Source organism: Cebidichthys violaceus, unplaced genomic scaffold, assembly GCF_023349555.1.
Source record: "Cebidichthys violaceus isolate CVI_PGR_0920_01 unplaced genomic scaffold, fCebVio1.0.p SCAF_7, whole genome shotgun sequence".
Classification (NCBI taxonomy): domain Eukaryota; kingdom Metazoa; phylum Chordata; class Actinopteri; order Perciformes; family Stichaeidae; genus Cebidichthys; species Cebidichthys violaceus.
In genome coordinates this window covers 17,564,014-17,588,136 of record NW_027176927.1, presented here as the reverse complement: position 1 = coordinate 17,588,136, position 24,123 = coordinate 17,564,014, and the positions used below count along the sequence as shown (strand labels likewise).

At 43.9% G+C, this 24,123-nt stretch overlaps 1 protein-coding gene across 1 annotated transcript; it reads left to right on the top strand.

Annotated features, from left to right (window-relative positions):
- Positions 1 to 13,078: 13,078 nt before the first annotated feature.
- Positions 13,079 to 23,724, top strand: cyb5r4 (cytochrome b5 reductase 4). Its single transcript, XM_068736173.1, has 15 exons — positions 13,079 to 13,547; positions 13,839 to 13,992; positions 16,793 to 16,893; positions 17,069 to 17,144; positions 18,018 to 18,099; positions 18,210 to 18,267; positions 18,418 to 18,511; positions 19,358 to 19,390; positions 19,495 to 19,617; positions 19,937 to 20,077; positions 21,334 to 21,468; positions 21,802 to 21,952; positions 22,237 to 22,323; positions 22,761 to 22,922; positions 23,453 to 23,724. The coding sequence occupies exons 1-15, from the start codon at positions 13,464 to 13,466 to the stop codon at positions 23,505 to 23,507; spliced, it is 1,536 nt and encodes a 511-aa protein (XP_068592274.1). The 5' UTR covers positions 13,079 to 13,463; the 3' UTR covers positions 23,508 to 23,724.
- The last annotated feature ends 399 nt before the right edge of the window (positions 23,725 to 24,123 follow it).

Here is a 24,123-nt window from a genome sequence, read left to right as displayed (position 1 = left end):
TGTGTGCCATCTCCTGAAGCTTGTGGCCACCGCTGACACCAGTGTTGCAGAAGTTGTCTGTGAGACGTATAAGAGGCTCTCTCTGCCTGCTTTAGCATGATGTCACACACGTAATAAAAAGACAGGAGGTCCACCATAGCGTTTTAAACTGGAGTGCGAATACAGGTTACAGTTCCTGCAACTCAGTGACACATGCTGATGCAACTTGGTCTTACAGAAATAAGTGAAATGGCCACAACCTCTTTGCAGCGCACTGCATGGTGACACAACATGTGTTCAAATTACGTGACAAAAAAAAAACAGAGGACTTTCAACCAGGGAACAGGAGACCGCTGTTTGTGTCTTCAAGTGTCTCTGAGCTATGGTGAAGTTACTTTCAGGGTGTTTTTCCTAAACCTAAATAAGTAGTTTTGTTACTAAGTTTACAAACTTATTTTAAGTCCAGCCATGAGGTTTTGTTGAGGAAGCTTCAGTCAACCATCACAGTCTGTGGACCTCTCCTTGGGCCCTGCAATGTGGCGTCCAGATGTGTTTGGGGGATGTCATGAAGGACCCAGTTCGTATTGCTGCTGCTCTTCTCTTGTCAAAGTTCAGGACCTGCTGGATCTCAGAGGACAGGATCTTAAACACCTGTTATATTTATGTATTTAAGAAGTTTTGCTCTCTTTTAGATTACTAATCCATGTATAGGTAATGTCCATGGCTGTATCATCAGTGTATTGTTACAGAAGGATGTCAACAGTCAAACTACTTTATTCATCTATTTTTCAAGAGGGCCTGACTACATGGACGGTCACTTCACCATCAGTAGGGACGACAATGTTCCCTTCACAACGACGGGGACGACGTCCACGAAGACGGGAAGCTCAGAGGTCAGAGAGCTTCAGAAGAACCTTGCATGTCCAACCACAGAAGATATGGATCTTTGGCATTCCTCTCCTCGAATAAATAAGTGGTCAGCCAGAATCAACACAAGTCTCCCAGAATCCTCAGCGTGTGAGACTGCAGGTGTCCTCCTTAACTGCCAGAACATCACGACCGCATTCTTCAGGACAGGAAGAACACACACAAAGATGGACTCAATGTTGTGTAGATGATAACAACTTCCAGACCGACGGCGTTGTCGTGGAAGTGTAGAGCTCGTACTCAGGCAGCGGCTCAGCCGGCGCCATGTTCAGAGATGTTGAGAGGCAAACGCTCCCAATCCAATATATCAATATCAGAAAAATAATTAGATGAATGAAGTCACAAATGCAAGCAAACGTCACATTGCTGTAAGAGCAAGAATAAAAAGTACTTTTGTGTACCTTTAACAAAGAGATACCTGTAGTTCAGTGTGTTCTGTGAATTGAAGAAAAGGGTTCCCTGATGTGTTCAGTGTTAGAACCCTCTATATATCTGGACATAGCCCTGGTGTGCACATGTGGTTGTGCAGACATGCCTGTATGTAACGTAAGGTGAACAGAGGTTGCAGCTAAAAGGCCAAATTGGGGAAACTTGTCATATGCGACGTTCCACAAAAGAAAGTCCGTTTATGATACTGAAGTGAAACGTTTGACGAACGCTCAAGTGATTTTAACAAACCATCGTTACACAAAGTGCAAAAATGCAATTACTGAACTCTTGACAAAAGAATCAATGCTGGGACTGAAATGTTCTGAACTTCTTTAAATGTCTGACAGACAGCTGCAAGAAGAATGTGTTTCTCATGGATAAGAATCACCAATGGCAGAGCCTTGCAGGTAGCCACACACACCACTTACATCCACATGACGGGTATCGAATGAAGCATCTCTGTTGGTATCGGTATCACTGCATCATTATGCAGAAAACAAGAACTGCCGCTTTAAATTTAGATTGAAAAGAGATATTGTCCTAATCTATGCTACCGCTCCGATACCCCATATTTGCAATGAACCACTTATTTACCCGACTGCATGGAAGGAAGCCAAAATCATTCCACCTCCAAATCACTGGGGTTCCACAAGGTTGCTGTCTAGGTCCTTTGTTATTCTCTATCTTCACAAATGATCTGCTATTGTGTGTAACAAATGTGAACTGCAGTTCAGCACATTCAAGGACACTTCATCATATGTACTATAGGGGTATCCAAGAAGGCACTTTTGCACCAGGAGGAGCATTCGCCTCTGCCAATACCCCCCCCTCCCTTCCTGAATGGTCTTCAGATGTTGTCCCCTCCTTGTCCTGGGGACAATGTGTCATACAATGTATAACCCGTCTGTCCTGCAAGTGAAATTTGTACCAGTCCAACAAATCAGCTTCGGTGCGTCTCAGCCGTTGTGGTTTGTGTTGTAAACAGGGACGTGGTGTTTCCTGTGTGTTCCAGACGTTCTCACAGCACAGATCAAAGACACATGCATGTAGGCGTCTTCACACCCGCATCGGCTTAGCTCGTGTTTTTGAGCCATTCATCAAATTACAGTTTATGTAATCGTCGACTAAAACGTTTTTCTTTTGTTCACTTTGTGAAATGGTGTAGCCTGTCTTTATGGCATTGTCCAGTTCTGTTTCTCCACCCTTCCCCCTATAATACTTACTCTCATGAGCACATGGAGATAAGTACATACATATGTAAGCACACATCTGCTGAACCGCACACACACACACACACACACACACACACACACACACACACACACACACACACACACACACACAAACGTGAAAATGCTGCTTGTTGCTTCCCCAGCAGGCTCCATAAATTCCCAGGTGTGAAAACATTTCCCATCCTGGTTCTTGGCGTTTCAGCGCCGGCTGGTCTCAGACATAAGCGGTCACATGAAACGTTAAACTTTTATCTATTCTTACGCCGTCAATATCAACATTCCTATGAATGTGAGGATTTCTCTCTGCCTGTTGCTGTTGGAGAGCAGGTTGATGATAGTTGTAAGACTGAACCCCTTCAAAATAGTTGCGGGTAGGAAAACCACAACAGTGGAAAACCTCAACGCCGAAAATACACTAGACTGCGGCAAAGTGTCGCTCAGCGCAATAATTCCATTTTTCTACAGTCGGAGATTTGATTCATGTGGGAAGAAGTTCTTTGTAACGTGTGGCAGAACTCACAGGACTCCGTTTCACTGATTGGCTGTAGGTACTGTACTATACTACAAACCTTCAGTGGCCTCACTCACCAGAACCAAGCAGCTCTCTGAGCTCGGTGTGAAATGAAATGAACTGTGCAGTTGGTAGTTGGTAGTTACATAACGGTGATTTGGGTCTGGATGTCTGAAGGAGGCTTTAGTTTAAGATGGCTGCCTCGACGTGTTGAGCTCAGAAACATCAGAGGAACAACTTTTAACTTCTGTGGAGCCACTGGACGTTCTCCTCAAAGGTGCGCTCACCTTGACTCGTGCAGCGAAGCGCCGCAGGAGAGGGAGGCGTGCCGGTGCGCTCGTGCGTCTCCACATAACGTGGATGTCGAACAGCGCTGCCGGGCATACTTCTCTCCAACGTCCGCTCACTGAGCAACAAACTGGATGAACTTCAGCTGCTGGTGGGGAGACACAGAGACTTGTGCTTCACCTTCACCATCCAGTGTGAAATAAAGTTGACTGACAGCGTTATCCGCCAATAATCAGTAAAATATGCCATCAGCTCATCTGCATTTAAGCTTTTATAGTCTCCGATCTCTGATAATGTTACATTGTAACCAATCAGTGTTGAAATGACCTTATACATTAGGAGGGCTACTGAACAAACTGAGGTTCTGTTCAGTCGCATCATGATGCGTTCAGGCTCTGTTTGGTGAAAATGAGTATTGGGCAAAGGTAAATTATAACGTTATGATGATGTGTTCACATGTAATCTCGTAACATGTAGTGTTGGTGATAAACTTGAATGAATCCAGTTGTTTGAAGGAGATGTTTTAACAACATAAGTAGATATTAGAGATGAGCTATCACCTGTTTACACTAGCTATAAACAGCTTATAACACATCATTAAAACTACTAGATGTGCTTTAATCATCGAATCATTTTAATTATGTGCCTTTATGAAAAACACTATAAATGACTTGTTCTAAGTAAAGTGTGTAATGGTTCACAGACTTAGAGAGCGAGGAGCCTTGTAGACCAGCTGCTACAATCAAACAACCAAGCTTATGAAAGTTATATTTGCTTTTATTATCCGCAGCACCACTAGTTCCTACGGTTCACACATTTCAAAGGCACTGCTCTCTGCTTCACTCTCCAAACATTTACATACCAAGCACTGTGTAAACCAAGACAAATCAGTTTGTATCCTCATCAATCATTGAACAACCTCTGGTGACTGTGCTCCCTCCACCCGTCACGTTAATGACCAACTCTCCGTTAAAACACAGTTTGTTGCCGTGGATGTGAGTGTGAGTGAGGAGGAGGTATCTGGTCAACCAGTCAGCAGCAGATACTAAAGGAATGATGCACTGGAGAATCTGATTTGTTTGAGTTGGACTAACTTTTCCTTTCTGTCTGACTCACTTCTGGCCAGGTTAGACGATGTTTGTCTGAGGTCAGAAATAATCATTACCTCCTGTCAGGAAACGACTGGATGAAAAGCTGTGACTGTGCCGGTGTTTGTATGAGACACTCCTTCTGTCTAGCAGTCAGAGAGGAGCACACATGGCCCCGCGCACGGAGAGTTTCCAGGGAATTACCACATTACGTGTGGTCAGGCACCGATGATATGATGATGATGATGATGATGATGCTCTCTAGTTCTGACAGACGTCAGCTGTCAGACAGAGTATTACAGAGGACTGACTGCAGCAGTTACTAACAGGACTCCCCCAGGTCTATAAGCTGTAAGCACACACTCACATAAAGGCTGACAGAGCGATGTACACACATTGCGCTAATAACGGTGAATCACCGTTTCTTTCCTGATGGTTGCGTCGCTCACAGACTGTACTAAATATGGTCAACATGTAATAAACAGGATATTGGACAAAGTGCAAAAAGAAATAGACTACATTCTTTTATGCATACACACCAGAGCCAGATGTCTGGCATCTTCTCTTGGCTGCCAGTTCATTAATGTCTGGGGTTAAGTTCTGTGCTGTGGAAACCCTCAAGATGGAGTGAAGGTGAGCATCAGTGAGACTCCTGTGTGGGTTTCTGTTCATCTTCATCACAGAGGACAGCTGCTCACACAGCAGGAAACGAGTGACAGACGTGTGTTGACCACATCTATTGACCCATAATCTATAGTAAAGTTTTGATTTGTAACTGTTTATTTTAAAGTAAGTGTGTGTGTGTGTGTGTGTGTGTGTGAGAGAGAGAGAGAGAGAGAGAGAGAGAGAGAGAGAGAGAGAGAGAGAGAGAGAGAGAGAGAGAGAGAGAGAGAGAGAGAGAGAGAGAGAGAGAGAGAGAGAGAGAGAGAGACCTGCAGCGTTGTAATAAGTTTGAAAAATAAAACTTTTTCCATGATATTTGTCCGTCTGAGGGCAGATTATAGAGGAATTTCTTAAGTATCGAGCCTGACCTTTTATTATTAAAGTAGTTTATGTAACTAAGCAACCAAACTACTTCCTGTTTACACCGGCACCCGCATGCCCGGTGTACGTGAACAGTCACGTGATAGTTGTTTCTAAAACCACGCTGAAACGCCTCGTGGACGGAGATCATGTTCGTTTCTGGTTTTCAATGGAAACGGGATCAGATCAACCATTTAGAGACATGGAATGTGAAGATGGCTGTTCCATGTAGCAGAGGAGACGTCGTGTTGGGTAGAGCGGTCTAAAGATGGAACATTTTATGACGTGGTCAAATAAACGCCGCCAATTTTCAAGCTAATTTTCTCCTGTCATAGGATGCGCTGTACATAAAAGAAGAGCAAACCCAGAAACACAAGCACACGATGAAGCAGCAGCGCTCCAAATCACTTTGCTGCAGCTTTAGTTAATTCACCGGAAAACTGTCATTGTGTGCCACCGGGCCCAACGTGCTCAGAAGGTTTTGGGCTACAGACTGCACTGTAACAAAGCTGACACTTCTGCTGCCAGTAAGTCGTCCTTTAATCACAGTGGGACATTTCTGAGGGACGTAAAGTCATTTTAAAACATTCCTTGAACCCACTTCTGCAGCAGCAACGAGGAGAGGAAAGAAGACAAGAAAGCAAAAGCCACTGCCTATTGTTGGTGAGGAATGCCTCTGAGGACCCATTAAGACAGGTTTCAGGGCCTCCTTTTCCGCCCAGAGACGGCTCCGCTGCAGCCTTCAGCGGTCAGAGCTTTGGCGTTACCTCAGCTTGGAGGAGAAACGGGTTTTACCAAGGGACATTTTGACCGTTAAAATATACGTTTTGTATCTGTTTCATTTAGCCTGTTAGGCGCCATTTGCTTTTACGTCAGAGCGCTGTCATATAAAACAGAAAGACGGAGCGACGCAGAGAGTTCGGCGGGTTGTTTTCCATGTTTAGGAAGCAGAAGTGCAGAGAGAGACCGGACGTCAATTTATGCGTTGTACTGTTTTCTGCTGATATGTATTTTCCTTTGTTTAATGTTGTCATTTTCGCGGGTTCTGTTAGTCACTCCACACCATGCACTGATTCATTTTGTCCACTTGATGTCGCTGTTTTTGCCTCATCCTGACAACGGTGTTTCGTGTTGTTGAGTGTTCATTGGAATCTACAAATATGAGAACCCATATAAAGGTGCTTCACAAATGCATCCATGCAACGATGAATAAAGACTGAGAATGCTGCTGTGTGTGGATACTCAATAAGTAGTGAAGCTCCTGTTAGAGAGCATGACTCTGCAGTCTGAGTCCTGTTTAACTTACACTGCATGATCACTGAAGATACATTACGTACGTATCAAGTGGTCTGTTAAGCACCGTGTCATTTAAGCTCACTGTGACAGTTGGTTTGATTAAGGCAGACTGATGTTAAATACGTTTATGTTTTTGTTGTGTGTTTAACAGAGTGCATCTGTTCCAGTGGTTCCTTTATTACAATAGAAGTCCTGACAGAGTCAAGTTCATGTTGTTTTTAGCCAATATTGGAATAGTTCAAATTGATTGCATACATGTGAATAATTTACAAAAGTAGAGGGTTTACTGCATAGTATTATTATGTTGTTTCCATGGTGCAACAGAAGGTACTGCAGCTTTAAATTCACTTCATGAAGGTGTGACGGTGTGAAGGTATATCTGTGTCTGTATATCTGTGAACCCCAGTGGCTTAAGATAACAAATGGATATGTGTTAGAGTCACTACAACACTAGCCTTTGGACAATGAACTGACCATACAAATGCAAAGTGTACAACAGTGCACAGACACACAGACAGTAATGTTAGCCGCAAAATACTACTTCCTGTTTAACGCTTTTATTTGGCAATAGTTGCTACATCAACAAAATAAGATCTGATAATGCCGGGCCAACAACACCCTTTAAGAGAAAAGGTGCTGAGGATAGTACTTCACTGGCCTTGATGTATGTGAAATACACCCCGGTGAAAGAGGACACTGTCCAGGTGGAGCATCCTGGGCTCTGGAATCACAGAGGAGTTGGACCTTTATACACAGAGACACTGTCCTCCTAACCTGTGCCAGATTTTCGCTGATGTGTAACCAAAATGGCTTTCCTTCATTGAGTAAGTAACCGTTTTGCAGCGACTCACAGTCTGAGTCACTGCTGTTTGTTCCCTCATTTCATTCTCCCAAAACAACACATTAGAACACATCCATGGTTGGTGCTAGGGCCTCCTGAAGGAACGTGTTGGTTTGGCCCCTCAGAAGCTTTAGAGGTGTCCTGGTTCAACCCAATGTGATAACATAGTTCTAGTCAACTTCAATTATAGACCAGAATGCATCAGTGCATTGCACATGCTGGCTGTTTAGCCGTGTGTGTTTCCTGGAGCAGTGAGCGATGTGAGTGGAGCCTGAAGTGTCTTTGAGCCGCTGAGCAGAGGCAACAGAAACACTCAGTGCTCCATTCTGCTCACATGCCCTGACTGCTTGTGGGGATCCTGAGGCATTCCAGCCCTGATGTGATGTAAGACTCCTGGAACATGTTCTGGTTCTTGACCTGGTCAGACGTGACTGGAGCACCTCTGGGAGGCATCAAGGAGCTCTTATCTAAACTGGTGGAGAAGTTAGTCGGTCGACAACAACAAAACAGTGCCTGTTTTTGTTAATAATTATAATTATATATAATTTATATATATATATATATATATATATATATATATATATATATATATATATAGAGAGAGAGAGAGAGAGAGAGAGAGAGAGAGAGAGAGAGAGAGAGAGAGAGAGAGAGAGAGAGAGAGAGAGAGAGAGAGAGTTTATTTCTTATTTCTGCTGTTCAGCCTTCTAGTTCTTAACAACTGTTTGGCAGGAGAACCTCTCACCTGACAGCTGTGCAACCTGACATCCTGCTGCAGAGTGAATTTATTGACTTCCAATCCCCAGAGGATGCTCTGCAGGAACTTGCTGAAGTGAGATAACCGGAGAGCCTGCAGAGGTTGAGATTAATTAAATCGAGGTTCACAACGCAACAGGAAAGGATCTTATTTTACTTGAAAACAATGTAACGCACAGCTGTACAGAGCTGCAGGCTACACGGAAGGAGAACGGGACAGTGTGGAGAAAGGACCTGTGAGCAGGAAATGACAGAAGGAGTGAGAGGACGCACTGCTGGCAGGAACAGATGTTGTCCAATGAACACGAGGAGAACACAGACGAGCACAACCGCTCACAGCAACAGAATGATGAGCATGACTGTCGGCCCATTGACTCTAAACAGCAAGTCACTGCACCAGTCACCTCTCTGACCTTACTGCCGGCTTGCTGATAGGTTCATTGAGTCACTGGTTACTCATCAGTTAACATCATATACCGAGCCAACAAGTCTCAACAACAACAACACGTTGTATTCATTATCCAATTAAGAGCACTTCTGTGGAGCAGGTTAGTGAACTGCTGGCGGTCACTCTTGATGGGAAGCTGTCCCGAGGTATAATATATATATATATATATATATATATATATATATATATATATATATATATATATATATATATATATATATATATATATATATATATATATGTATATATATATGTATGTCACATAAACAAAAGCTGCAATACCTCTGCTAAACACAACCTGTATATAACACCACGACTCCACTGAGTGTAGCTGCAAACAAGTCAGGAAACAAACACAATATGGATGAAGCACAAACATAAACTTCAGTCCCTTCAAATCCTGCAACAATACAACATGTTTTTCCTTTTCTGATGACACATGTGAGTGTGTGCTATCTGGTCCCTTGATGCTTCATGTTTGGTTATGTTTAGGCAACTAAAACGACTTAGTTCAGGTCAGGTAAAAGTGTCTCTATGTTTGATCGCCAGCCCCTACTGACAGCTGAAAAGCACCGCTGCACTTGGTGAACCTAAGCGAGTGAACCACAGGGGAGAGCGGTGGACTGATGTGCATCACCAACACATGAAGCAACACAGAGCCAGATCAAAGGCTTTCCTCTGACGGGAAGGAGAGCAGACACTGGTATGTCAGTTCTGCTGGGAATGTACACCTGAGAAGAGTTCAAACTCTTTCACTTTGACTTCGACACATTTTGAATTAATGCATTTGTTGGGAACGAAAAGGAGCGTTTCATCTCATTGTTATGCTCAAAGTTCAACAATTAATTCAAAAGTAGTGTATTGCTCACTTTTATGTTAAAGTACTGCTATATGAACAATAACATTTGGTTTGAATCACTTTAAACAGATCAGGTTCTTTTTAACAGCAGTATTCTTCACACAGTATCAGTTATATTTCTACTATCTGTGCTCAGTGTGTGACTTTATTTAAACATTCCACTGCTGTACAACATGAATACAATCTTCCACACGTTTCATCAACATGTGTGTCTTCTGTCTTCATACAGTCAGAGCATGTGAACGCAGCTCCCACTGTTCATCAACATAATGCACCGTAACTCAGAGGTGACGACGGTTACCCGGCGATGTCCGGTAGTCTCCGGTGAGAGACGGCCGGCGCGCGTTGTGACTCCGTCTCGTTTGTAGTCCTTGTAGTCGCCGACGTAGACCGTGAAGGCTGTATCCTCCGAAGGATGCGGCCGCTGGATTGGGACACAGCTAGTGGTGGTATGTCTCCTGACTGTACTTGAATCCCAGATGACTGAAAACATAATGAAGTCCACTACTGCCCTAGAGTTGTGATTGTGTAAGTTGTGATTTGCTTCAAGCGGACCATGATGAAACCCAGACAAGCTTCTGAGTGCTCGAACCGGAGATAATAGCTGAATCCCTGTTTTAGCGAGAGGCAGCAGGATATTGACAGGACACTGTCACTTTACATCCCTTCCTCAGAGTCTTGGACAGTGGCAGGATCAATGGGTATGGGAGATCGATTGCCTTGGCCAGATGAAGACTGTCTTTCAGCATTGCCCTCCCTTTGCCTCATCAGCTCAAATTCAGCTCCGCTCAAATGGAAGACGACATGAATGATTACATTCATAATATGCCACAATGATCATTCATGCCCATTCTGTGACGTAATCCACTCAGATCGCTGTTGTGCCAGCAAGTGCCGTGAGACTTTACCCAATCAGACCTCTGCCAGGCTGGTATCTGCCCCCCCCTCCATCCCTCTTCACCACTATGCACACCCTCCCTCTCTCCCTCCGGTGGCCTACGTGCAGACTAGCAGCATCTCAGCTCCGGCCTGCCAATTAGATTCTGCCCCATCTCCTCATCCCGCCCCTCACTGTGTGAGTTAACATCACCCCATATTACTCCATTTTCGTCGTCACAGTGTTTATGCGCACAGGCACGATTGCATTTCAATTTCACACACAAACCAATGTTGGAGTATGCACACACACACACACACACACACACACACACACACACACACACACATTGTCAGAGAGCTGCAGCCACATTAATGGTAATTGTATGCAGGCTGCGTCACGTGCTGCGCAATAGTCTCCAGGCTTTTTTTAGAGGACCCATTCAAATGTGTTCCGAAAGTGCAGCTAACCCTGACGAGTCATCCTGTACCTCCTCTCTTTAGAACTAGTTAAAAGCAATGTTTAACAATCAGAATATGATCTGCTGTGGTATGATTTCATTTACCCAGTTTGCCCGTAGCCTTACGTTTTAGTATGGAGAGGACAGGTCTTGCCTGCCTATACTTGATTATAGGCTTGAATATCGTTATGTTTCACCACCCAGTGGTTTCATAGTGGTACATTGAGGTTAAGTACAGATTAAAGTGCATCCAGTATTTAGATTTGTAGCTCTGCTATCATGTTCTGACTGGTTACTTTGGATTCTGTTGAGTTTGTCTTGTGTGGTCTTTAGACAGGGTGGCACTAGGTGAATGTCTATGATAAGTTTATGGCAGTCATTATTTATCTCATGTGTAAATTGAGGGGATTGGAAACGTCTGGCAGCTTTATGTATTCCGACATCCTCTGAGAGAGATGCTACCAACACACGGTCACCATCAGACCGAGTTCAGGAACTAGCAGGCAATCTGACAACACAGCTAGTTAAGAGACGAGCAGGAACTCGTCTTCTTCTTCAGCTGTTGATGAAAGCACAGACAACACGGATACATCCTACATCATACATCATACAACATACAACATACATCATACATCTATCAGTGTTCATAAGAGGCTGAAGACCTGACCGACAGTGAGGAGCTCTTGATGTCGCTCTCATGCACGGGACGATGGAAGAAATGTGCTTAAATATATTTGTACATTTATATAACTGCATGTACAATATTGTTACACTTGAATAAACAATAATCAAAAGCAGAGACAGTTATTTAACAATATGTTAGGAGTAGTTACATTTATACAGTCTTACAGTTAAACCATGATGCTGATGTGGCCCAGAGTGAAGAGGAGTTTGACACACAAAAAATGTATTAATCTTTCATTTACGAGGTGGCACGTAGGTAGGGTTGTATTGGTAGCCATGGGACGCTGAGGCCCGTGGCAGCTACTTGGGGGGGCTGGGGGCTGAAAACGGCCCCTAGGTCTGCGGGTTGCGAGCATGTCCCTGCAAAGACCGGAGAACTGCTGTCTGGTCTGACTAGCTCCAACAGTCCACTGAAGCGCCTGCAGAGCAGCTGAACCGAACAGCTAGCCTGCGTAAGCGAGAAGATGAACCAGGTCTGATCTCAGGATGACACCGGAACTTCTAGCCTTCGGGGGTCATCCGAGGTCACAGGTGACTTTGATATATATAAAAGACTCGACCTGCGCGAGACGGAAGATCTCCAGTGTTGAGCACTGTCAGGAAGGATGACATAGAACACGGGAGAGAGAGAGAGGAAGAGAAGCAGGAGGAAAGAAACACACATGCCATGAAACAAAACGTCTATTAGATCCTTGCAGTTGATCAACATTACACATCAGCTCTGCTAAGTCTTTAGCACATGAACCTTTATTTTGAAGTCAGAGAACTCTTGTCCTTAAATCCTCTTAGCAGATTAGCCGTTCAAAGGCAAACCCTTCAGCTGCTCTGATGAAAGTCCGAGGTAGACTTTATTAAAGAGTACATACAGGTAGATACGATGTCAACGATGTGTGAGATACCATGTCTTATGAGAACCAGAGAGACTCAGAAGAGGATGGTGCCGATGACGACAGTGAGAGTGGGACAAGCGGAGGACAAAGTGGTTCATCTTGCACCACTATATTCAATAGTTTGATTTCAGGTAGGTTATTGACATTTCAGTCAGTCAGCTTGAATTCAAAGCACAGGAATAATTAACATTGTTCATTTATATCTCAACCACGTCAGTGAGCCACCACGCACACCGGTTTAAAGGAGCCTGGGAGCCTGCACACCTGAACTTAATGCAGCCATTGTTCATGTTCTAAATGACACCTGTGCTACTCGGCCGTGTCAAAATATACAAATATAATATCTACTAAAAATATAATCCTAAAATAACTCATTTGTTTCTTGTCCATTGATTCATTCTCGGTGGCGTTATCTGCAATGCGTGATAAGAACAGTAGAGGGCAACGGAGGACCGTCGCAGCTCGATGACACCATTTGTTGACGGTGTCGTCACATGGTGCGACAGTTAGTGTAGGCGTTACAACCAAGGCAGGAGTTAGCTCACAATTCATCCGCTAACAACGAATGGATTTGCCTGATAATTATTTGATTAATACGGCAAATATTAACTTTAATTGAAATGTACCGTGACGATGTATAATTTGCTGTTATTAGCTCGTGAGCGCGTAATGTCTTCTTAGCCTAGCTTAGCTTAGCCTGCTAGCTGAGCTGCATTGCTCGACACAGTTTCAACAGAGATGTGTCACAACAAGGGAAGAACTCGTACCCGTGACGTTGACATCTAGCAGCCAGGGTGACTGCGTTACTTTATGTTTCTATGCCATTGTGCTAAACTGCCGTTGGTTGAATAGGTTTTCTCAGAAGCGTTCACAACATGTTGAACATCCCGACCCAGTCGTTCCCTGCGCCGCGCTCCCAGCAGCGGGTCTCTCCGTCCGGCCAGTCCCGTCGGAACAAGGTAACGTCAGCTAACACCCAACAACCACTTCTTCATTACCGTACAGTGTACCGATCTCTTCTTCTAAACCTGACTGTTACAAGTTCTCTTGGAGCTAGCAGTCTTCATTTGGACATACAGTTAACTGTGTGTGTGTGTGTGTGTGTGTGTGTGTGTGTGTGTGTGTGTGTGTGTGTGTTAATGTCCTGTCACCACACAGGCTCAACATAACGTCTCTGTGTCTTAAGTCTGTGAACGTTCCTCCAGAAGATGAATCCTCTCTGTAACAGGACTCTGCTCTCGTCTCATTAGGTGGACTTGAAGCCGGGCCACAGTCTCATGGACTGGATTCGGTTTTCCAAGAGTGGAAAAGATCTGACGGGGCTCAGAGGGCGCCTGATCGAAGTCACCCAAGAAGAGCTGCAGAAGCACAACACAAGAGAGGACTGCTGGACCTGCATACGAGGTGAGCCTACGTGGTGATCTGACGTGAACAAGTGGACCTGCATGGTACCTGTGATGTTCAGCAGGAGAACACTCGATCCTGCTTGAGCCCACGTTTGATAATAGTATACTATCATGTCCACTAGAGCAGTCATTCCCATTGACTGGCTCAAGAGATGTTATTGAGGTCTTTTCTATTGTCTTCATTGAGTGTGATATGAAAGACTACATTCTGTTCGTTTAGCTCAACAGCACAAAACAAAGTGATTCATCAGACATGTGTCCCCTCTAAACAGCTGCTTTAACTGTTCAATATGATATGAGCTGATGAAGCAGTAAAGACGGTCAGGAGCGTTCAGCTACACATCAACTCACTCTTCTCTGGTGTTTCCAAATGCTCACTAGATCAGTCACTCCCAAAGACTGGGTCTGGACCCAAAGACTGGGTCTGGACCCACATGTGGGTCACTAAATGTCTTCATCTGCAGCACTTGAAGGAGCCCGAATGTTTGTATTGTTCTGATGGTTGTACGTTTAATTTAGGATGCAAGTCTAATGTGCATTTAAGGATAAGTTGGTGTCATTATGCAACACAGGGTTACACAACAACATGCAGTTGTTGCCTATTTGTTACACAAGTGAGGACATGACAAACAAAACTAAACATCAGGAGGAACGTAAACCACTCTCTGGACATCGTCACCCTAACGACTCAACATCAGGGAAACACTGTTCGACTTATTATGAGAGGCATTGATTTGGTCTCATTCATGAAGTATTGTACATGTGTAACACATGCATGAAATAACATTGTGATTTATCGACCGTTCATCTCTTATAAATGTCTGGTTTACCTCTTCAAGATAATACAAGGTGACGAATGAATGATCAATCCTCTCATTACAGATGAAGCCTGTTTGTCATTCTTTAAAGAAAACAGTTCACTTCATCAAAGCAGAGTGAACAGTGTATATATATATATATATATATATATATATATATATATATATATATATATATATATATATATATATATATATACAGTTGTGGTCAAAAGTTTACATACGCTTGTAAAGAACATAATGTCATGGCTCTCTTGAGTTTCCAGTTATTTCTACAACTCTGATTTTTCTCTGATAGAGTGATTGGAACAGATACTTCTTTGTCACAAAAAACATTCATGAAGTTTGGTTCTTTCATGACTTTATTATGGGTTAACAGAAAAAGTGACAAAATCTGCTGGGTCAAAAATATACATACAGCAAGATGAATTAGCAATTTTGGTGACTTAGAAAGTTGTGTCAATGAAATGAGCTTCATAGCATGGCCTCTTAACTTCTTGTGAGTGATTATGAGTGACTACAGCTGGTGACTTCTCTGAGGCCATTTAAATAGGGCTCATTGGATACAAACGGCCACAAACGCTACAATGGGAAAGTCAAAGGAGCTCAGCATGGATCTGAAAAAGTGAATCATTGACTTGAACAAGTCAGGAAAGTCACTTGGAGCCATTTCAAAGCAGCTGCAGGTCCCAAGAGCAACAGTGCAAACAATAGTTTGTAAGTATAAAGTGCATGGCACTGTTTTGTCACTGCCACGATCAGGAAGAAAACGCAAGCTATCACCTGCTGCTGAGAGAAAATTGGTCAGGAGGGTGAAGAGTCAACCGAGAACCACCAAAAAGCAGATCTGCCAAGAATTAGAAGCTGCTGGAACACAGGTGTCAGTGTCCACAGTCAAGCGTGTTTTGCATCTCCATGGACTGAGAGGCTGCCGTGCAAGAAGGAAGCCCTCGCTCCAAAAGCGGCACCTTAAGGCTCGACTGAAGTTTGCTGCTGATCACGTGGACAAAGATAAGACCTTCTGGAGGAAAGTTCTGTGGTCAGACGAAACAAAAATCGAGCTGTTTGGCCACAATGCCCAGCAATATGTTTGGAGGAGAAAAGGTGAGGTCTTTAACCCTAAGAACACCATGCCTACCGTCAAGCACGGTGGTGGTAGTATTATGCTGTGGGGCTGTTTTGCTGCCAATGGAACTGGTGCTTTATAGAGAGTAAATGGGATAATGAAGAAGGAGGATTACCTTCAAATTCTTCAAGATAACCTAAAATCATCAGCCCGAAGGTTGGGTCTTGGGCGCAGTTGGGTGTTCAAACAGGGCAATGACCCCAAACACACATCAAAAGTGGTAATGGAATGGCTAAATCAGGCTAGAATTAGGGTTTTAGACTGGCCTTCCCAAAGTCCTGACTTAAATCCCATTGAGAACATGTGGACAATGCTGAAGAAACAAGTCCATGTCAGAAAGCCATCAAATTTAACTGAACTGCACCAATTCTGTCAAGAGGAGTGGTCAAAGATTCAACGAGAAGCTTGCCAGAAGCTTGTGGATGGCTACCAAAAGAGCCTAATTGAAGTGAAAATGGCCAAGGGACATGTAACCAAATATTAGCACTGCTGTATGTATATTTTTGACCCAGCAGATTTGATCACTTTTTCTGTTAACCCATAATAAAGTCATGAAAGAACCAAACTTCATGAATGTTTTTTGTGACAAAGAAGTATCTGTTCCGATCACTCTATCAGAGAAAAATCAGAGTTGTAGAAATAACTGGAAACTCAAGAGAGCCATGACATTATGTTCTTTACAAGTGTATGTAAACTTTTGACCACAACTGTATATATATGTATATGTTCCCGTGAAAACGTCTCCTTCACACCACTGAGTATTCAAGTTTGTCACCAAAAACTACATTTTACAGATTACATGTGGACCCGTCATGATTTTCACATGAAGCTCATTTCTCTCCCTGTGTTCTCAGGGATGGTCTACAATGTGACCCCCTACATGGACTACCACCCTGGTGGGGAAGAGGAGCTGATGAAGGCAGCTGGGATAGATGGCACTGACCTGTTTGACCAGGTATGGAAGCTGTTAACAACATATATGTGTATATATGTATATATATGTGTGTGTGTGTGTGTGTGTGTGTGTGTGTGTGTGTGTGTGTATATATATATTTGCTCTTTGTAGCTCATTGGGGCCAAACTGAACGATGCCTAGGCAGTGACCTGATGGCTGTTCATGTGTTGCATAGGTCCATCGCTGGGTGAACTATGAGTCCATGTTAAAGGAGTGCCTGGTGGGTAGGATGGCCACTACAGTCCTTAAAGGTAAACACACACACACACACACACACACACACACACACACACACACACACACACACACACAGTCTCTCTGCATCAGTGTGTTCACACACCGTCGTACATCACCTGAGTTTTAATAGCAGCCACTGCGTGTCCAGCGCCGTCACTATGGGTTCTCTTTGTCTAACGTAACAAATGCACGTAATCAGAATCACTATATAGACGAACTGGGTCTCAAAACACACATATTTTACTGATGTACCATCTGTATCACGGGCTGTAAGTAAACACTGGTAAGACACTCGTTTGACTTACAAAATAAATTCATATTCAATTAAATTTAATTTATTTTGTATTGCCCAAAATCACAAATTCTCCTCAGAGGGCTTTACAATCTGTACACATGTGACATCCTCTGACCTTTGACCCTCACATCGGAACATGAAGAACTCCCCCAAAAAACCCTTTAACAGAGAAAAGAGGAAGAAACCTTAGAGAGCACCAGAGGAGGATCCTCTATCAGGACTGAGCTGTAGATGTCAACACATTCGATGCATAAGATATGCATAATTCATAAACATTTTATAGGTGGATTGTGTTAGATCTAAATCATCTGTTGTCAAAAAGTGTACCGCTGTTGAGGACGCTGTTTGGTCCTACACAAGGTCGGTCACATAAAACAATATCATTTCATGAAAGTCCTCCTTTAATAAGCGCATCGTTGTCTCACAGATGGTTTCAGCCTGATGAACATGAGCCCCGATGCTTCCCTGAAACGCTTCAGAAAAGACGCGCTCACTAAGTGTGGTGTAGAGTTGTGTGTCTCCAGCACATGTGTTGTGTAGTATGAGGAATGAGGGCGTGTCTCAGTTCATTCTCTCCTGCTTCTCTTCTCAGCTATCATCCCTTCTTCACCACAGACCAGCCTCGCCCCCCCCACCTCCATGGCTGCTCCCACAGACAAAGACTCTCGGCCGCGGTATGACGCAACATGGAACACCTAGAGACTAATATAGTGGAGACGTACTCGATGACGACGTCATCATCATCATCATCATTATTATTATTATTGTCTGTCTGTCTGTTTAGGTACGACTGGTTCCAAACTGATGCGACTGTTCATCTGGTCGTTTATGCTAAAAGAAAGGTAATCACTCATCAACCATATCAGAATCAGCTTATGTACGCATATGAATGTCTCTCAATGTACATACACAGGTTTACAATAAACATGAAATATATATATATATATACATTTATATATAATGAAAGCTGGTTAACTTGTTTCCTCTCTCAGATCCCGAGCTCCGGCTGTACCGTTGTCGACCTGGAGGCGGGTCTTCTACGACTGGAGGTGCTGCTGGGGAAGATGTCCTACATGATACATTTACGTGAGTAGAAATACGAGCTTTCTACATTTGAACACATGAAGTTTACTCCTCCGTTCTCTCTTTTCTTTCTCCTGCAAAGCCCTCTGGAGCTTCTGTTTATGTAACGTAGTGAAAGGGATGTGTTATGAAACCTGGTATGATATGGCCCCGAGCTAATTTATTAAAGATCGGAGTGTTGATAAGCTCCGCCTTTATCGGTTCTTTATCAATTAGAATAAAACCACACAACCCTTATCGAGATCATGTCACAGATATGTGTCTCCTTCTCATAAACTCTCTTCACCCTCAGTCCTGGTTCCACATGTGAACATGTGAACATGTGAACATGTGCTACAACGCTCACTCAGTCTCCACGTCTTCACATGTTTCATCGTGAGGGAAAGTTGTCCGTGTCTGTAAAAATAGATTTGGACGAGGTGAACGATCATGAACACGATCCTCCAGTGAGTGATCAGACCGTTAGACGGCGCTCTCTACCACTGTACCAGTGTTTAGTTGTTGTTGTCACAGTGTGTGGTGTTGTGTTGAAGCCATAGTCGGTTTAACTAGTCTGAATCAGTCACATTGATACTTAAGATGCCCTACAGGACTGGGCTACTGTTTCACTCTTCTTCAGCTCGTCGTGCGTTTGTTGTTGTGAATGAGCTTCAACTGAATTCTGTTGTGCATCTCTGTGTTACATGATGACAATAAGAGATCCTTGAAAGGGTTTCTGTTTCACCGTGAATGAACGCAGACCAAAAGAAATGACCATGAACCAGTATTTGTGTGCGTGCATGTGACTAGACTGTAGATTTACTCATGATTTGCGTTATGAAATCACTGTCATCTTCACACCTTTTTCAGGTCTAGCTGATGATGTTGAGGGGAACGTTGCTGGTAAGACAACATCTTGATTTGATGAAAAGAAGGACAAAGGTAATATCTGCAAAACTCTGTATGATTATTATGTTGTTATTCTCAAACGGTCACATCTTCAACAGTCCACACTGCCTTCCTAGTGGGAAAGATCCAGGTCAGCATCCGCAAACAGGCTGAAGGGAAATGGAGCAGTCTCGGTCAGCCGCTGGAATCTCACAACACATTTCTACGCAAAAAAGACAGAGGTGAGCGTTCCACTGAGTACCTCTTAAAAGCCTTCTAAAAAGACTAACATAGACTGCTCTGAATTCACCTTATTTGCAGTCTATAAACAGCAGCAGAATGAGACTGATTCTTTACGTGATTCTTGGGCACTCAGTGAGAGTCTTTTGTTGTGATGTGTGGTGTTCATTCACCGGCAGAGCTATGCAAGGTCATTAACGTCATACAGTTCATTCAGCCACACTGTGGTAACAAACACATGAACGCGTTAAACATACACATACAAGCACATCTTCATGTCCGAACGATTGTCAACTGGAGTCTGTGATCTCCCTCTTCCAGCGCTCCACTACCGGGACTGTGTGCTGGTGTCTAAGACTGAGGTCAACCATAACACCCATATGTTCAGATTGCAACTTCCTCGTGGGACTGTGATGCACGTTCCCGTTGGAAAACACGTCTACCTCAAAGCCCTCGTTCAAGGTAAGGAACCGAGGATGTTGTCCTCTGTGCTTAAACAGCACAGAACCGTTGTCTTCAGACGATAACTGAACCCATTGAAATATTCTTCTACATATAAATAAGAACACGTTATGACACCATGGTCCCAACCCTCCAGTAAATCTCCTTCAATTTGAAGGATTCCCAGATCAGTTCATGTAAACATTCTGTTTATTCATGCCATGATAAACACAACATGGTGCGTTTATGATGCAGGATATGATGTACAATACCGGCCAGAAGTTCACAATCTCCTTCCACAACAGTTTACTAGAGTCCAGTGAGATGTGTGGGAGGGCCGCTCTGTACGTCTGCATGTCTCTAATGCTTTTATTTGATCAGTAGATGTTATTTAGTTTAGTAGAACAAAGCCCTGTACGATGGTTCAACCAGACTGAGCAACAGTTGAACAGGAAGAGAAGAAGTCAGCAGTGATTGGTCAAAGAAGCTGAACAGCTTCCTGTTTCAGTGTCAAGAGTTTCACAATAACGCAGCCGAGAACAGGCTGGAATTAACAGGCAGCGTGTTGCTCCACTACTGTAACGGTGTGTTCACAGGTCTCTGTAAAAAGTCAGTCAGAACGCTGCAGCTGATTCAGAGTCCTCACTAAGACCAGGAAAGTGGATCACATCAGTCCAGTTCTGAGGTCTTCACTGGCTTCCTGTCCAACAAAGACTTGACTTTAAAGTCCTGCTGTTGGTTCATAAAGCACTGAATGGTTTAGGGATCTGCTGCTACCTCATGAACCATCCCGACCCCTCAGGTGGTCATTGACCTGGTCTACTTCCTGTTCCCAGAGTCAGAAGTAAACCTGGAGAAGCAGCGTTCAGTTCTTCTGATCACAGCTCCTTCAATTGAACCCCTGAGTGGACTGTAGAGGGCCCAGAGAAAAGAGGCCAGCTGCACCGTCTTTCAAACTCTCTCCTCTCATGTAACACTGTGCTGACTTCCACTGAAGGAGTTCTTTTATCACTATTGTTTGTAGTCCAATGACCTCCTCTTCTGTGTTTCTGTTCAGTGGAGAACTCTAGTGTGTGTTGGTCTTGAACGAGTGCTCTGAAGGGGGGCGTACGACACCCAGGTCTGCTCTATAGATGTTAAATAAATCAGTACAAATACATGAAGTCTCTCTTTACTGAGACTCGTTGACAAAGGAGGGATGGAGCTGCTCTGAGTGGACTCTGAGTCGGCTTCACATGACTGTAAGAAGTTTCATGATGATGTTTGTCCCTCTCCAGACACGGAGGTGGTGAGGCCATACACTCCAGTAGACCAGAACCTGGAAGCTGCCTCCCAGGAACCCGACCTCTACCTCATGATCAAGATCTACCCCGACGGACTGCTCACCCCTCATCTCAACAGCCTGCATGTCGGTAAGTGTCGCACCACAGTGTGTCGTGTGAGGGAGTCTGTGTGTCATTAGCTCGATGAGACGCCCCCCCAACTGCATTCTGGGAGTAAAGCTGCTTCTCGTCAGAGAGCAGGATAGCTTCACCTCTAAAGACACATTGAATGTCCAGTATGATGAGCCGCTGAGGGATAACTAGTGTGTGCTGTGATGACTGTCTGCTGTATGTCAAGTTCAGGTTTAATGATCCCAACATTACAACTCTTCTCATTTCAAGCCATCTCTTTCTCTTCATCCATGCAGTGAACTAACGGACTCATTCTGTGATTTTGTTCATCTGTGTGTCGTTACTCCGTAGGTGACTGTATATCAGTTAGTGGTCCAGAGGGGACCTTCAGTCTCCGCCCCCTTCGTGATGTCACCCACCTGTACCTGTTGGCAGCAGGCACGGGGTTCACGCCCATGGCTCGCCTCATCCAGCTGGCTCTGCAGGACGGTGACGCCGTCAGGTGGGAACTGTCTTTATTTCTGTTCATGTTCATCTGATGGAAATGTAACGTGTGGATTCACTGTGAGAAGTGATTTTATTTATTATATATTACATAGAGACTCTTTGACTGTCATGAATATTAACTGTCCCGGCTGTGAACCTCTTAACGTTTGTCTATTGACCTCCTGCATGTAGAACGTTCTCACGATCTAAACGTTTGATATTAAGAAGGTATTCCTTGTCATTGTGGGCACAGTGTGTTCCGCGTCACTGATTACATCTCCAACGCGTTCGTGTCCTCAGGAGAACCAAGCTGCTCTTCCTGAACCGACGAGAGGAGGACATTCTGTGGCGCTGTGAGCTGGACGAGCTGGCTGCTAGTCGTGAGAGGTATCAGCTGTGTGTTTAAAGCCTTTATGTAGTACACAGTGGTGGAGTATGGAAGGGAGTGCTGTGAGGAGAGAGGGCTGTAGAAAAGAAAAGGAAACACGCATGCAGAGAGGTTGAGACAAAGGGTGAGGGGTCAGCAGTCCATCCTTTAAGCATGTCGATTATCACCTTGTGTAGTTTCCTAATGTCCATTTATATCTGTTTGTGTTGAAGAGAGAAGCTTTGATCTCTGCCTGTCTTCTTTCAGTTGCATTTAGATACATTCACTATATGACTGAAGAGGACATACATCGTGTGTGTGTGTGTGTGTGTGTGTGTGTGTGTGTGTGTGTGTGTGTGTGTGTGTGTGTGTGTGTGTGTGTGTGTGTGTGTGTGTGTGTGTGTGTGTGTGTGTGTGTGTGTGTGTGTGTGTGTGTGTGTGTGTGTGTGTGTGTCAGGTTTCAGGTGGAGTACGTTCTCTCCGATCCCTGTGAAAGCTGGACCGGCAGGAAGGGAAGGCTGGACGAGTCCATGCTCCAGGATGTCCTCAGCAGGCCCGATGGGTCCAAATGCTACGTGTGTGTGTGCGGCCCCACTGCCTTTACGGAGCTAACCACAGGGTGTGTATTATCACCGTTATTATTCAACTGTAGCTCACTGTCCTCCTGCTCTTCGAGGTCTACAGCTTCTACAGCCGAGAGGTGCCTTAGGAAGATCTACAGCACAAACACAAATAACTGCTGGTTTGAACGATTATGACAAAGTGGATCTATAGGTCAGTGATTTTCAACCGGTGTGCCGCGAGAGATCGTCAGGTGTGGGAAAATGTCCAATTTCACTTAATCGGTCAAAATAATATTATTTAGTTGCTGCAAATAATTTGCATACTATGACTGTTTTTTCCACTTTTCGACATGCTATACTATGACTGTTTTTTTCATGATATATATGCCTACCAAGTTGAATGCATTTATGTGAAATGTAAAGAAGGGGACTTGGACTTTTAAACCTGCTAGGGGGCGCTATCGACCCAGATCACATATCTACCGTCTATGTTCTACGTTTGTCAGCAGCCTCAGATGCAGCGATACTCGGTTCTCTGTCTCGTTCTCAGTGTCTTGTCCTCCTCTCCCTTTTGTTCCTCCGTCAGGTTGCTGAAGCAGCAGGGCTTCAGTGAGGAGGAGCTCCACGCCTTCCAGGGCTGACGGCGCTCTGCTTCCACACAACTCCACCCTGCAAAGACTGAGAGAGAGAGAGAGAGAGAGAGAGAGAGAGAGAGAGAGAGAGAGAGAGAGAGAGAGAGAGAGAGAGAGAGAGAGAGAGAGAATGTTTGTATTTCTATGCACCAAGGCTGTAAAGTGCAGTTTGATTCTTATGACTGTGGCCAGTGTCTGAAATAAAGTTCATAAAAAACTTTGTAAAGGTTTGTAAAATATCAGTAAAATATACTGAGATGCAGTATACGTGTATGCAAAATACAAATAGAGTTAAGATGAGCTTTATGTTCTCTCTATCAATCGATCGATAGAGATAACATAAAGCTCTATCTATCTATCTATCTATCTATCTATCTATCTATCTATCAAAATATATATATTGTCTCTCTCTCTCTCCATAACTTCACCTGAAACTTGTATGTTCATTTTGCACTAAAGTTATTTATTAAAAGTAATCTTCATATAAAAATAGGCTTTACAATGTGGTTGTTTCATATAGAATATTAATTTACTGAATTACCAGAGAACATATAAAGCTCTTTCTGCATCCTAATGCTCTGTGTGTGGTTGAGCTGCTGCTGGAGAGGCTCCATCTGGTCCCAGA

Coding starts and splice junctions, on each gene's coding strand:
- cyb5r4 (XM_068736173.1), top strand. CDS start 13,464: ATGTTGAACATCCCGACCCAGTCGTTCCCTGCGCCGCGCTCCCAGCAG. Junction 18,100..18,209: donor GACAAAGACTCTCGGCCGCG/GTATGACGCAAC, acceptor CTGTCTGTTTAG/GTACGACTGGTTCCAAACTG. Junction 22,324..22,760: donor CTGGCTGCTAGTCGTGAGAG/GTATCAGCTGTG, acceptor TGTGTGTGTCAG/GTTTCAGGTGGAGTACGTTC.